This window comes from Nicotiana tomentosiformis, chromosome 8, assembly GCF_000390325.3.
Source record: "Nicotiana tomentosiformis chromosome 8, ASM39032v3, whole genome shotgun sequence".
NCBI classification, from domain to species: Eukaryota; Viridiplantae; Streptophyta; class Magnoliopsida; order Solanales; family Solanaceae; genus Nicotiana; species Nicotiana tomentosiformis.
Genome location: NC_090819.1, coordinates 93,649,746 through 93,666,004, shown reverse-complemented (window position 1 = coordinate 93,666,004; position 16,259 = coordinate 93,649,746). Strand labels below are relative to the sequence as shown.

The 16,259-nt window shown below is 34.4% G+C and overlaps 1 protein-coding gene across 2 annotated transcripts; it reads right to left on the bottom strand.

Annotated features, from left to right (window-relative positions):
• Window positions 1-92: 92 nt before the first annotated feature.
• Window positions 93-6,329, bottom strand: LOC104119544 (clathrin interactor EPSIN 1-like). Of its 2 annotated transcripts, XM_009631075.4 has the most exons (12): window positions 6,105-6,329; window positions 5,939-5,990; window positions 4,885-4,964; window positions 4,714-4,792; window positions 4,429-4,512; window positions 4,130-4,275; window positions 3,803-4,024; window positions 3,009-3,160; window positions 2,045-2,238; window positions 1,815-1,958; window positions 1,345-1,729; window positions 93-731 (listed from the first exon to the last, which is right to left on the bottom strand). In XM_009631075.4, the coding sequence occupies exons 1-12, from the start codon at window positions 6,143-6,145 to the stop codon at window positions 514-516; spliced, it is 1,797 nt and encodes a 598-aa protein (XP_009629370.1). In that variant the 5' UTR covers window positions 6,146-6,329; the 3' UTR covers window positions 93-513. The 2 variants fall into 2 exon arrangements, with proteins under 2 accessions (XP_009629370.1, XP_009629371.1); XM_009631076.4 differs by lacking the exon at window positions 1,815-1,958.
• Window positions 6,330-16,259: the final 9,930 nt, after the last annotated feature.

The window sequence follows — 16,259 nt, the reverse complement described above, 5'->3', positions numbered from 1 at the left end:
TTTGATGTCGAAAACAATTCTTGATTTATAGGTTTCATCTCCAGTTCTGAATTATTGTTTTCTCAAAACTGTGAAAACTGTGAAAGATATAATGAAGGCAGTCAAATAAGATGCCGCTCCATATAGAAACATTAATACAAGCAATGAATATCTGAATACATAGCCACGACTATCAAACTGGCTTACAGGTTCAGCTAGCGTGAGCAACCACATACTGCCGAAATAGCAACCAGCTATCTAAGATATTGAGTGTTGTTTATTGATGTATATGACAAAGACCTTAAAGTATGTTTTTGAAAATAGGATACAAGGAAGCTCCTCAAGAGTAGAAAACATCAAAACAAGAGGCGATTGGCGTAAAAGGTGTATGGTACTTCAAATAGTGGCTGGTTACCCAATATCTGGTCACTTCCCTAATGTAACGTTGGTCTCGATTCGTCAAGCTCACAAATGAATATCTTGAGTGAAAATAGGCGAATTAATATCTGTTGCAAGGTGCAATAAGACAATTATTCACTTCTGAAAGCCGCCAAACTGATAGTTTTGTGTGTTAAGACTTGAAAATATGTCATCTCCAGCTGTTGCTGCTGACGGGAAACCAGATTTGCCATGTCCGATTCCTTGACCCATTGCTCTGCTAGTGTAGAAAGTAGTAGGCCCTTTTTCTCTCTCATCTGATCCATCAGTCAATCCTCCTACGATGCCAACATCTGCAAGGTTGACCTTTTTGGCTGCAAGTTAGGGGGGAAAGGAGTAAGTTCAAAAGGTATATCCCATCAGGTAACCAGAAAAGTTAAGTCGACCAAGACAAAAAGCTTCAGTATACCACTTATTAGTGTTTTTTGTCATTCAAGTTGTTACATCTTTTCAACATGTCCACAAGACACAAGTATGGTCAAACCATCAAAAATTGGGAGCAATCGGCACAATTCATGTAGTCGATAAGGGTCTGTGCTCAGTAGTGACCCTACGACCATCTTTGGGCAACAAGTGAGCTGGGGAAAACACAAGAAAGGGACTGCTCCATATTGCTATTAAGCTGTCCTTGTAATTGACATTGGTGAGTATCCAATCAATGAATCGAAAAAAGAAAGGAACTAAAAAAGAAAGAGTTCGCTAATCTGAGTACGCCCATCAGGTCTCTGAAAATTGCACCAAGGTCATCTAAAGATCAAATAGGACAACCAGGAGGCAGTCTTTTTCTAAATGTAGTTTTCAGAACACCTCAAAAATCGACCCTTGATGAAAAAGCAGTACATGACTACATGCCACTAAATACGAATAGCAACATGATTTTCAAAATTAAACAAAAATGTAAGTGATGATATCCAGCACTCAACTTACGTGCAGTTATATTCAGATCAATCAGCCCACGACTCAGTGAATCAGCCCATATTCCAGACCTGACTTGAAATGTATCCTTCTTTGGCGGTGTTTTAGCTTCAACAGACGATTTGCTTAATTTGTCATGAGCATCATGACTCCCACCATTGCTAGCATTTTCATCGGGCATTGATACAGGTTGAGAAACAAATGCACCAAAAGGATCAGAGTTATCAAAAGTATTTAGTGGAACTGAAGCAAATGGATCAACAGTGTTAATGTTCATCTGGTCTAGTTTTGAAGATCTGTTATCAGATTGTACAACAGGATCCGCTGCAGCGAAAAAATCTATTGTTGAAGCTGCAGCTGAAGGGGCAGGCTGGGAGGCAAACAGATCCACACCCTTCTGCAGAAAAAACAAATGGTTACTTTGTAACAAACTAAGCAATATTAAGAGCAAGATTTTAACAGGGTGATGGAGGGATTCATACTGGAGTTTGGGAAGTTACACCCGTAATCTGTGATTTTGAAAATCCGTTATTAGACTGTACAACAGGATCTGGTGCAGCGAAAAAATCTATTGTTGAAGCTGCAGCTGAAGGGGCAGGCTGGGAGGCAAACAGATTCACACCCTTCTGCAGAAAAGACAAATGGCTACTTTGTAACGAACCAACCAATATTAAGAGCAAGAGTTTAAACAGGGTGATGGAGGGATTCATACTGGAGTTTGGGAAGCTACACCCGAAATCTGTGGTTTTGCTGATACAAAAGTGGCATCAGCAAATAAATCAACCTCTGATGGATCAGTGTTCACAGTAGACGTAGCAGCTGGAGCAGGTGTCGGTGCATCCAAGAGGTCACCGATCAAATTTTGCCCAAATAGATCTACTTGGTTAGAATTTCCTGTAGAAGGCTCTGTTTGACAGCCAAAATAAGTTAAAGTAAATTTCGAAACGAGAAATAGCAAATCAAGCAGTAAGTTGCAGTCTACATGAGATTAGGACCTCAATGGTTTCATTTCCAACACGCATATGTGCTCTCATTTCAGTTGTGTTATTACCCCTCTCCCATCCCGCACCAAAAGATTTATGACAACTTTTTTAACTTTGCCACATCTAAAAGGTCTGGTGCACTTCTACACAATAATTTCATTTAAAGATAGATGTCTTCTCTATCAAATAGATGTCTTAAAGATTGAGTAATAATTTGTTTTTGTTTTTTTTCATAAGGTAAGATATTTTATTAATGATGTATTAAGAATGTACTTCAGAAGTACATGGAGAGGAAATCAAGTCCACGTCAATAATTTGTTGTTTTTTACCATTGCTAATGTTAATATGCCCTAGTTCCTTAATGATTGTCTCCAACACAATAGGACAGCCAGATAATAAAACTTTGTTTGACCTCTAGCATTTTTTGGGTCAACCAGGACACCAATAAATTTTTACCAGGCTCAAAAAGAACATAGGTTTTGATGTAACACACAACTTATGCTGCTACCTTTAATAGAGTTCTCTAATTTGTTGAATACCCACCCGTGCACATGCAAAAAAGTTATAGAAGTTCTTTTGCCCAAACCATCAAAGCTGTAAAGTTACAGAACCTTTGTAAACAAAACATGTTATAGGGAACTGTGCATAACGAGGGCCTCCTATAAAACACAAAATAGAAGACCAGATACTTACTAGCACTCGAAGTCCCCCGAGGATCAAAATCGTCAAAATCTTCCTCGTAATTGCTTGATGGTACAGTTGATCTCTGTGAAGAAGACTTTTTAGGCTCACCTATCTTCGTCATCATCTTTGATCCACTAGCGGAAACAGTATCCTGAACTTTGCTGCAGATGTCATTAATGTTAACCGAAAAGAGACATGAATTAAAACATGGAAGAAAACTACCATTCCCAGAGAAACAGCTTATTTGAACTAAAGTCAATGCCAGTGCAAAATTTAATCTATGATTTAAATAAAGAGGGAAGCTAAAGTTCAAACAAACTCTATATAGCAGCTTAAAGTATGATGACAGGCCAAAAACAATTTGAGAGCCAAAAGCAAGAATGGCGTAGACCATGGAGCAACCTATTGAAAAAACATGAATGGTTATGCATCACCAGTTTGTGTTAGCAACAACATGAACATCTGGGAAGATAATAACTAGACCCTTAGTCTCATGAACCAACGGCAATTTAATTTTTGCCATGTTTGCTGCTAATATATGTTCCATTCTTCTGCAATAAGCTTTGAAAGAGTATGCACTTGAATGGTTATGCAGCACCAGATAACAGGTTCAGCAGCTATGTGAAAGTATGAACTACCCTAGGCCACAAACCCCAAACATGAGTCTTTTTCATGCAAAACCCCCAAGATTAAACAGCTAAATGGGATAAAAGCAGTGCAGAATAAAAGGTAGTTAGCTATACTTACCTAAGAAAAATAAATAAATAAATAAATAAATAGATAAAGAAGCAGGGTGCACAGACCTGCCATAACGAGAAGATCCCTTCTTTGACTTATAAGTACTTTGATCAATCTTTTCTTCATCATATCGATCCTTTTCACTGTAACTATCCTTAAATGAATCGCCATCGCTTTTATTTCCAAAACCTCCATATCGCTCATTACTCCGAAAGCTGCCGCCGCTGCTACTGAAAGAGGCAGAGCTTGACTTATATGACACTCCAGAAGATGATACTCCAACGTACCTAAAAGGTGACATCTAATATCATCAGCGTGCAATTATGCAACTAAAGTTTCTAGGAACTCTTGAGTAATCAAAAGTAAAGTCAGGCCTTAAATCAGATACTTACTTGTCACGGTTTGCAGCAGCTTTATTCCTAACCTCTTGTATCTTCTCTTTGTTATTTAATAGTGCCACAATATTTTCCGCCTTTTTCCTCACATTAATGCCCAGATCCTTCCCACTTGGCTCAACATACTCGAAACTCGTGAGAGACTTGAGTAGAATAATTGAAACAATAAATATATAAGACATAAAGGGAGAAGGTAAAGGACCATACTTGGTTCGGTCAGACTAGGAAAAAACTGTATGTTTTGGTACTGGCAAAAGAAAATAAGAAATATGATGAAATAACATGAGAATACGTACAGAGATCTGATATGTATGTTCTATGATGTCATCAACTGCGCGTTCAGATCCGTGTGCCACCAAGTACTCTATAACAGCCAACGACTGGTACAAACATTAATCCATAACTATTTAAATAAGAGATTATTTGAAAAGTTATAGAATAGAAACTCAAAAGAGACAACAAAGTTGACGATCGGAAGCTTAAGTCTTTGCTCTCCTTTTGTCTTACTATATTTTATTAGTACTAAAGTTTTTAACTCGCTTAGCTACGCAAGTTGATGCCATTAGAAAAATATTTCCTACCTTATAAACAAAACGCCAGTTCTTTCCGGTTTCAGTTAATCTTGTCCAGAGCACATTCATGACCATCTGACACTCGGAGCTGCAAAATACCTCAATAGATCAGCCAGCTGATGAAAAGACAAACAAAGAATTATTCAACTAAATCCGGAAAATATAATGGCTAAGCCGTACAATTTTTTTGTAGCCTGTGCTATCTCAGCCAGAGCAGTACCATGAGGGCCCCAAGGCTCATCATCCGTAGCATCCAATACCTAGTTCCATGTTGAAATATATCACATCATCATTCAAACTGATAGAAGTAAAAGAATAAAAGATAGTCCTAATATCCAATCTACTTTCTATGCACCTCTTTCTATATAATACGCCTAACCTTCAAAAAAGAATAACCACCAGCCTATGCCTAAACAAATAAAAATCCTGAGCTATGTAAAGTTAAAACGTATGCCAAAGTGCATAGCCATGTATGACATCTGAAAAACCATTATATACCTTCACGTGTCTCAATTTTTCATGAATGATGCTTTCATAAAGACATTAGCTTACTAGACTTCATTTAACCGGCCCAGGTCCCAACATGTGATCAATTACTCCCTCCGTCCCAATTTATGTGAGGTTGTTTGCCTTGGCGTAAAGTTCAAGAAATAAAGAAATACTTATGAAACTTGTCGTCTAAAAGCCATAGACATTTCGGTGGCTATAAATCATCTCATTAGTAAAATCGGAAGTCCAAAATCAAATTGTTTCTAAATATAGAAAGGTTTCACTCTTTTGAGGACAAACTAAAGAGTATCACATAAATTGGGACACATTGAGTATCTAGGTGGAGCAGAAGGAATTCTGAGCAGCAATTAGGACATGGATTAGAGAATGGAAAATTTTGCCAAATAAAATGATTATTTTATAGATTCATTCCCATGGTTCATTCCCATAGAGTTCTCTACATGTTCTTAGATTCGTTCCATGGTTCAATACAGTATGGTTCGCTAATTTTCTACTCAACAACTAGGAAACGAAATGCAACACAATTTTACCTCAGAAAATCCAGAGCACTCAATACAATTAGAATTTAATAATCACTCAAATGTCCTTAACTTGAACCAGGTAGTTCTTTAACTTAATTAATCAGACATTAATCTACAACATCAAGAAACATGTACTGAATAATCACAATTGAAAAAAAAAATAAAAAAATGAATGTATTTAATTTTCCTTTTAATTATTTTACCTTTTGCTCTATTTCAGGGATCTTTAACACTTTCAAATTCACCTCCCTCTTTCTGCAAAAATGTCAGTAAAAATTTAACCCATAAAACAAATTAAAGTAAAACTAATCTTATTTCAAAAAATTAACTAAAAAGAGAAAACAAATCTAATTACAAAGAAAAACTTACATTTCGCGGACCGTTTGATCGAAGACCTTCATGAAATCCATGGTTGGATCTGCCTAACTGAAAAATGGATCTGAAATTGTAATAAAGATGAGATCTCTCCCAAAAGTGTAAAGCTGTGCTGATGAGATCTCTCAAGTGTTAGCTTTGCAAAAGAAATAGCTATTTCACATACAGCTCTGTTTTTCTTTTCTCTTTTGTTTTTTTTTTAATAAGATAACGGAGAAGAAGAAAAGGACAATACTATGATTAGAGTTATATTCATTTTGGTTTACTAAATTATGTAGGGATAGAAATACATGAATTAGTAAGTGGGAGGTTATAATGAAGTGATTATTTTTATGGAATGTATGATTCATTGTATTAAAAAATAGATATACAATACAGTATAATACTATAATAATTAAAATCTATGTTTGATTTAAGACTGTATAAAAATTTGTTTTTAGTTATGCCTAATCCCTTCTATTTGTTTAGTTGGTTCGATGTTGCCTAAGGAAACAAACTTTACATGGGTATGATTTTAGTGAAATATGATGTTTCGCACTTCGCAATTAGTTCAACGGCATTGCTCTATTACCTCAAATGCAGTTTTGTCTTCTCAATATTTATTCAGGTATTTGTTATGAAAATATAGTTTTGTCTTCTCAATATTTATTCAGGTATTTGTTATGAAAATATTATATTGTGGATGTCCATTCATTACTCAGTTATAGATAATCTTCCTGAAGAATATTATCCATTTAGTACTCTATTAAAGTTTATCTACAAGCAGCTGATGCACGTAGTTTGCAAGCAACTCAATGAAATGATTTGCATCAGTTTCTTATTAAACAGGCAGGTTGCAAGCAGCTCATGCAGACAGCTTACAAGCAGCTGATGCAAGCAAATCAATGAAATGATTTGCAGCAGCTTCTTATTAAATAAGCAGGTTGCAAGCAGCTCATGCAGACAGCTTACAAGCAGTTAAAGAAAAGCCTTGCAGCTGGTTCCTGAAAAGTCTCGCAACTGCTTCCTTTCTTCTATAAATAGAGGAGTTTTCAGTTCATTATGAATATAACTCTGAAAGTTTAATAAAATATCAATCTCCCTCTATATTTGTCTTTAGCTTATTTCTTTTATAGTCTTTATTTTATAACACGTTATCAACACGAGACTCCGCCATTTTGAGCACTTACATCCAATTTAATTTCTATTTCAGTGCTCATCTCCGATGTAAGGCGACACTCTTATGTCCGTGGTCAGATCTTGTTCATTCCGAGCATCAAAAGGCAGATTATATCCTTGAGGTGGTGAGTTTTTCTTCTTGGCAGTAGTGATGTAGATATCACTTACATATGGAGTGGCCAAATTTGCGTAATTTAATTTGATCATTTTACTTATATTTTAATATCTTTATCATCGATTGCTTGGTTATATGTTACGTATACAGTACCTATTTTGGTATTTGTTTTCATCCTTATTATCTTAATAAATGATTACAACGTGAATAACATTGTTAGATCCACTTAAACTCCAACAGAATTCGTAAGAAATATACAACCACCATAAGTGGTTATATTTCGTATATCTCATTGTAGCTAAATTTTGTTAACCACCAGAAGTGGTATATGCCTATGACCACCAGAAGTGATAATTTAGGCTTTCTAGGATTACAATTAAAGATAAGCTAGAGAAATATTCTCTATATTACATGCACGCCTTGATTTGCTCCTGAAGTAGTAAATATTTTAAAAGAGGTTGAAGCATCACAATTTGATGTGATTAATGCGCGTTCAGATAATTATGTTCGATTTCCTGAAGGATGAGAATTTTTGATAAATATTAATCTATTCCCTGAAGTGAATGTGATAATATTAATAAAGTCATAAATATGAACGCGCTCTTGTTGTAAATATATTACAATTCACCTCCAGAAGAGTTAATATGATTGAGAGAATATATACTCAATATTTCGTATTTTAAATTTGCTCATGAAGAAGTAACACAATTGAAATTTCCTCCTGAAGTAGGAAAATATTATGAAGAGGTGTATTCTTGTGCTTAAACAATTATTTTATATTGTTTATTTGAATATGATTTTCTCTCATGATACCAGAAGTGTCTGAGCAATATTTAATAGTACAAAATGTATCAACAACTCCTGAAGAGCTAACTGTTTGTCTAGAAGACATATGACACCAGTAGTGTCTGATAAATATTAGATTGTGGATAATAAATGAAGGCTCTCGAAGAGCTTATATACAAATATATAATTCATATTATATGATTATGGTCAAAACATATATTGTAGTAAACCTGAAGTTTACTAATACAAATTGCTATCATATTGAGACTACAAATGACTGAAAGATTGAAAATCTTCATGTTTCCACAATCATAGGGGGTAAAATAATATGTATGTGAGAAGTGACCCGCCTTATTCTTCAATTTGTACTATATCATGTATCACAGTAAACCAAAAGTTTACTAATACAAAAACAGTCATAGTAAATCATAAGTTTTACTAAGACAAAAGTAGCTACTGCAAACCAGAAATTTACTGATGCAAAAATAGCCACAGTAAATCAGAAGTTTACTGATGCAAAAGTTTGTGCCATAGTAAACCAAAAGCTTACTAAGAGATAGCACATACCATGATAAACTTGAAGTTTTTATTTGCCATTTTTAAATGAACTATTTGAGAATTCAGATAAGCATATACTGAAGAACTAGAAGATTCTTCAAGAATTCTCCTGTGTTGCTTGTTCTCATAATAGCTTGATTATACCAGCTAAAGTTGGGACTAAATTTCCCGAATTCTAGAATATATAAAAGGTGAATATGGGCCCATTCACCCATCATGTGAACCACTTATAGATGCATATATAAGATGGTTACATGTATATTTATTGTCAACCTGCAGTTTGGCATTTGAAATTGTCTTTCTCAATTAAGAGCATAATTTTTAGATTATGAAATCAAGATAGTTCATCTTGATGATGCTGGTTTATATCCAAACTAGTTTAGCATTGAATACCTCCTATTAATGGCTAAACTATTACTTAAGAGAACAAAGTCTCATGTGTTGGTCTAAGATTTTCTAAATTACATACAGCAGCACTTGTATGCATCAGACCAACAAAATATGATAAGTCCTCCCCTCACAATTGGTTTAGGATCAAAAATCAAATATCTTTATTATCTAATAACTTTTGATGTATGGTATATGATTAATTTTTCTACCACAATGCACAAAGATATGTTTCCCAAAGAAGATTAGGGATATGAGTTAGTTTTTCTAATATTTGGGGGATGGAATAAAACAGCTGAAAAATATGCTATATGAATCGAATTATCATTAATATGATCTTCGCTTAGAAGATAATTCAAGTCAAATGCCAGAAGCATTTGCTAATCCAAAATTAAATATCATATTTTAGCTGCAAATGCTCCTATTAAAATTAAAGTCCCGAAGGATAAAGTTTACCGTACGCATGAAGCGTAGTAAACCGATCGGTTCCAAAGGTAACAATCCTTGAAAAGGATAGGAGCAAATGATTAAAATGATCATAATAAGGAGGAAATAAGCTCTGGAAGAGCCCACAACATAACATTGCATGAAACTCTAGAAGAAGTTCAGGTACCTGAAAATAAATAAAGTGATAAGATCTCAACAAGTTATATCGTTTGCGAACCGATACAAAATGATCGTCGACGATAGATTTGATATAAAATAGTGCACAATATTGTGAGGATCAGACCTGTAGTCCAGACACTTGAAGATGTCATGCCATCTAGATGCAAGTCATAACCTATATGTCATGCCATTCAGATTCCTGAAGGATTTAAAATGCTTGAACCATATAATTCAAAGTCTCAAGAAATGTACTCAATCATATTACAAAAATCTTTGTATGATTTAAAATAATTAGGGCCCATGTGGTATAATCGCCTCACTGAATTGATGAATGAAGGTTATATAAATGATGGCATTTGTCCATGCATTTTTACAAAGAAAACAACATTAGAGTTTGTTATACGTGTTGTTTATGTTAATAACATAAATCTCATAGGAATTCCAGAAGAGCTCCAAAGGAAAAAACTTTGTCTTAGTCTACAAATTGAATATTTAGCAGACGGTATCTTTATCCATCAATCTGTCTATATAGAAAATATCTTAAAACACTTTTACATGGACAAAGCGCACCCATTAAGTACACCAATGGTTGTTCGATCACTTGAAGTGAATAAGGACCCGTTCCGACATCCAGAAGAAGATGAGGAACTCCTTGGTCCTAAAATACCCTATCTCAGTACAATTGGTGCACTTATGTATCTTGCTAATACTACAAGGCCTGACATAGCATTTTCTATTAATTTACTTGCAAGATATAGCTCTTCTCCTATACAGAGACATTGGAATGAGATTAAGCATATTTTGCGATATTTAAAGGGAACACTTGATATGGGTTTGTTTTATGCTAACAAAGGTAGTGCAGATCTTGTTGGTTATGCAGATGCATGTTATTTATCTGATCCCCATAAAACTCGATCTCAAACCGGGTACATATTTACATGTGGAGTTACTGTCATATCATGGCGCTCCACAAAGCAATCAATTGTTGCTACTTCTTCAAATCATGCTGAGATAATAGCTATTCATGAAGCAAGCAGGGAATGCGTATGGTTGGGATAAGTGATTCATTTTATTCAAGAAAAATGTGGTTTGGAATGTGATAAAAGATCCACAATTTTATGCGAAGACAATGCTGCATGCATAGCCCAATTAAATGGAGGATTTATAAAAGGAGATAGAACGAAGCACATTTCACCAAAATTATTCTACACACATAATCTTCAGAAAAATGGTGACATTGATGTGCAACAAATCCGTTCAAGTGACAATCCGGCAGATTTGTTCACTAAGTTTTTGCCAACTTCAACTTTTGAGAACATGGTATACAAGATTGGAATGCAGAGATTTAAATATTTGAAATAAGGTTTTCATCAGGGGGAGTGAAATACGCATTGTACTCTTTTTTCCTTACTAAGTTTGTTTTTCCATGGGGGTTTTCTTGTAAGGTTTTTAGTGAGGCGGCTAAAAATGCGTATTACTACATATGTGTACTCTTTTTCCTTCACTAGATTTTTTCCTACTGGGTTTTTCCTAGTAAGGTTTTAACGAGGCACATTATCTTTTAATAAACATCCAAGGGGGAGTGATATGAAAATATTATACTGTGGATGTCCATTCATTACTCCGCTATAGATAATCTTCCTGAAGAAGATTATCCATTTAGTACTCTGTTGAAATTTATCTACAAGCAGCTGATGCAGGCAGGTTGCAAGCAACTCAATGAAATGATTTGCAGCAGCTTCTTATTAAACAGGCAGGTTGTAAGCAGCTCATGCAGACAACTTACAAGCAGCTGATGCAGGCAGGTTGCAAGCAACTCAATGAAATGATTTGCAGCAACTTCTTATTAAACAAGCAGGTTGCAAGCAGCTCATGCAGACAACTTACAAGCAGCTAAAGAATGCCTTGCAGCTGCTTCCTGAAAAGCCTCACAGCTGTTTCCTTTCTTCTATAAATAGAGAAGTTTTCAGTTCATTATGAATATAACTCTGAAAGTTGAATAAAATATCAATCTCTCTCTATACTTATCTTCAACTTATTTCTTTTATAGTCTTTATTTTATAACAGTATTGTTAATTTTGGCATTGTTATACCATGTGATTTGATATGAAATAATATTGAAATTGGTGTATAAGTTATATCTAGATTAGCTATACATTAAAACTTCAAACCAAATATTAGATAAAAATAATGCAGATTCTTATATCATGATTATTTGTCTTATGCGGCAAACCAAACGGGGCGTTAGTGCATGTTCTCTTTTACAATCTACATCATATTCTACTCTTTCTTTTTAAAATGTACACTTTAATCTCTTTATCTTCTTACAAAATATTAAAAGTTTCTTTAATTCCACGAAGATAAAATAGAGATAAAAAATAAGAATAATTATATTTTTTGGCCGCCCTAAAACTTATTAATATTTGGAAAAATATAGTTTTATATATTAAGTATACAAAAATATACCTATAATATACTAATTATATACATAATCAATATATATATTTTATATATTTGGCTAGCGTCCGTAATTAATTTCGGCCGATGGGCTAAAAAAAAACTATAAATAGAATTGAAAAAGTGCTCAGAGACGGAATGTAACTCATAAATGACTGAAAATACTTATGGGGTTGAATTTGGAGCTTTCCATTTTTAGGATAGTATAAATAGTATTAATACTAGCCACATTAATCTCTAGTATGTATCAGTAGATCTTGACAATTACACAATCAAGCAAGTAGCAACATAAATGTTATTTCTGTATTTAGAACCATTAAATAAGCCTTTTGCAGACCGATTGCTTAAAAATATATGCATAGAAGTGGTTATAATAATTTAAAGTAATCCACTGTGAGATAAGTGGTTAATAAATTTACATTAGTTCATTGTAAGACTAACTTATAATTCAAAGAAAAGGCAAAAAAATCAGGAAATTACTCTTTTTAAGACAATATATGCTTAAAATATAACTATCCCCTCCCCGTCTCCCCCAAGCACTAGGATTTATGATGCGGAATTAATGCAAGCGGCAAAATCGAGTTTTTCATGTAATACAGTTGATTAACTCTAAAGAACTACTATTGACGCAACTCAATGAAGACAAAATAATTACCATTAATAAATCTCTCTGTGTCCCTAATCACAAAATATTGTGGAAAAAAATACTAAAAATAAATAAGAACTTACATAATTATTAACGTAATACTTGAATACAACATATCTCATAATATTGCACAAAGTAACACTCACTGTCCTTGAGGACATACAAGACTCTCCATGAAAGTTCATGTTCCTTCAGAAATATAAGTTGATTATCAACCATCAGATTCCTCAATTGATCCTCTTTCATATTATAGATAATCAGCTTCTCTTATCAAATCACTTGCAATGATCTATATTCTAGGGCATGCGACAATTCTTTCACAACATGGGATGTTAATTTATTTACTAAATATCATTTGTCTCTACCCAAGATTCCAACATCACAATTTTATTTTTATTTAAATTTCGGAGTAATTGACCTTTTAAATGCAGTATTTCATCAGTACTTTTTCAAGGCTTTGGCTTGCCAATCTGAATATCATATTTTCATATGTGAAAAGAAGTATAAATATCTTTATATACCAAGAGTGTGCAATCATACTTGGTATCTGGTGCTTTAGATGTAATTTTGGTCCATGACTCCTTAGTTGGATAGTCTCTCATCATCCAAACGTCCCTCATATTGAATACAGAAAGACAATTTCTAAGAGCAATAAGTTTTCACAAAATAAAACCATGAGTAATAAGTACCGGCACATGTGAGAATATCTTATTGCTTAAATCAAAAGCAACAGTTATAAGTGATGAACCATTAGGAGCTTTGCGAGTAGCCTATTGCAAAGCCCAATTTACCAAAACCCAACCACCAACACGATAACATGAATATGAAGAGGCACCCACACAGTAGTCTGACCTGGGTACCGACCGTTAGCCCAGTCATGTATAACGCATGCTAGGCATGCACTATATGTAACATTGTTATGTTTGTTTTTTTTTTGCACAATATTTTAGTTCATTTTAGTGTTTTACACGTTAATTTGGTTTGAGACTCTTATTTATATTGATAATTTATATTTCAAGTTAATAAGGTATAAGACATGTATTTCAATATACTACCTCGATTTTGTTACCAAGAAACTTATTGATATACTTGAAGAGTTGAATAGTTTAATTTAAAGTCCTACAAATATTAGACAAAGTTCAATTGTTTTTTTTTTTTTGTATTATTAAAAACTTAAAAATATGAAAAAGAGATTTACTGCATTCCCAATGCCACCATATGAAAAAAAATGAAACTCTTTTATTAATAAATAAAATAAACAATGAACACAACAAAATAATGAAGTTATTTCCTTTATGTACTGCGGAGAATGAGATAGTTGCCAATGGTCTACTCAAATATATATATGATGATTTTGCATTGCCAAGGAATATAAAGAAATTGCATATGAGAGGAAAGAGTGCATCATTTTCAGAATAGCACTAGCTGGCTCCATTTGCCAAATAAAACAAGAAAATATGTTTACATACGTAAATACATCACAAGCACACGTGAATTCATTATTAACAGGAGTTGTAGTCACCGCTCTAATACTTAACCTTTGCCATTTCAAAAATACAACACGAGAAACTATATCTCTAAGCAAGTATATTAACATATAATGACTAAATGACAAATTAAAATTACATATTTAGATGAAATTTAAGAAAGCAAATAAATATTTATCCACATTGTTGTTTAAAAAGTAAAATAAGCATTTTTAAAAAATGTATATACTTTTCAAATTCGTAAATAGGAAATGACTGTAAATTACTTAATACTATATATCAATTACTTGTGATTAATTTTTTACATTTTGAACACTTAAGCTATTTGTATTTTTAATTAATTATAATTTTCAATATATACGAACTTATTTTTAGTAAAATTTTCTTTTTTTGATTGTTTCGCTTCAAACTTGTCACGACCCAAACTAACCCCTGTTGTGATGGCGTCTATCGTGGAACTAGGCAAGCCGACTCATTTCCAAAACAACCCGATATTTTCATTTCAAAGATAAGTTTCAATGCTATTCAACATAAAAAATTTCGTAAAGGAGTTCAAATCAAAACAAAAGTACGGAAAAGAAAAACCTGACATCGGGGTGTCACTAGTCATGAGCATCTACTACCATTTGTCTGACAATATTAAGACTAACATAGTCTGAAAAATAGCTAAATACAACTAAAGGAAGATAAGAGGGAGAAGAGCAGAGACTGCGGTCGCCAAGCAGCTACCTTGCTATCCCCGAGAAAATCTGCAACCAGAATAATCAATAACCGCTATCGTGTCCAGCTACACCTGGATCTGCACACAAGGTGCAGGGAGTAACGTGAGTACGTCAACTCAGCAAGTAACAATAATAAATAAAGACTGAGCGGTAGTGACGAGCAATAAAGCATATCAAGTTCATATCACAAAAAAAATCAGTAAAGTACGGCATGCTTTAAAAATCAGTGTTTGAATCAAATCATCTCGTTTAAATCCGGTTCCAGTGAAAATCATTTAAAGATATTTTTCAACAGTTTTTCAAACAAAGGCTCAATGCAAAGGTGAGCAAAAATGATGAAATCATAAACAGCCCCTCGGGCAAACCTCACAGTCACTCGTGCCACTCGGGCATACCTCACAATCACTCTTACCACTCGGGCATGCCTCACCATCACTCTTGCCACTCGGGCATACCTCACAATCACTCATGCCTCACATTCACTCAGCACTCGGCACTCGCACTCAGTAGGTACCTGCGCTCACTGGGGGTTTGTACAGACTCCGGAGGGGCTCCTTCAGCCCAAACGCTATATCAAGCTAAATCATGGCATAAATCACTCAGGCCCTCGGCCTATATCAAACATGTTGCGGCGTACAGCCCGATCCCATAAATATCCTCACAAACCAGCCCCTCGGCCTCACTCAGTCATAAACCTCTCAAGCCACTCGGGCATTTTAGTAAAAAAAAAAAACAGGGCATTCGGCCCAAAAGAATATTTATATGCATCAAAATAGAGTCATAAAACTAAGTTATGCAGTAAACAAGTATAACCATGACTGAGTAAAGATTTTCAATCGAAAACAGAGAGAGGATAGTAATAAAAGGCCCCTAAGGGTCCAAACAACAGTGGCACAAGGCCCAAACATGGCATTCAGCCCAATTTACAGAAACTCTTTCTAAAACATATAAGTATCATATAATTTCCACAAAATATGCAACTTTACAGTTGCTACGGGACGGACCAAGTCACAATCCCCAACAGTGCATGCCTACACGCCCGTCACCTAGCATGTGTGTCACCTCAAAATAGTAGAATGATACAAAAATTCGGGGTTTCATATCCTTAGGACTAGATTTACAATCGATACTTACCACAAACCGGTCAAATCTCTACCCCGCAATGCTTTTGCCTCTGGAATCGGCCTCCAAATGCTCCGAATCTATTCACAATCAGTACAATACCAT

What these genes read in the sequence shown, in the direction of transcription:
- LOC104119544 (XM_009631075.4), bottom strand. Translation starts at nt 6,145, where the DNA reads ATGGATTTCATGAAGGTCTTCGATCAAACGGTCCGCGAAAT. An exon ending in GATCAAACGGTCCGCGAAAT is followed by an intron (nt 5,991 to 6,104) that starts GTAAGTTTTTCT and finishes ACATTTTTGCAG; the next exon opens with AAAGAGGGAGGTGAATTTGA. An exon ending in GGATCTTCTCGTTATGGCAG is followed by an intron (nt 3,161 to 3,802) that starts GTCTGTGCACCC and finishes TGACATCTGCAG; the next exon opens with CAAAGTTCAGGATACTGTTT.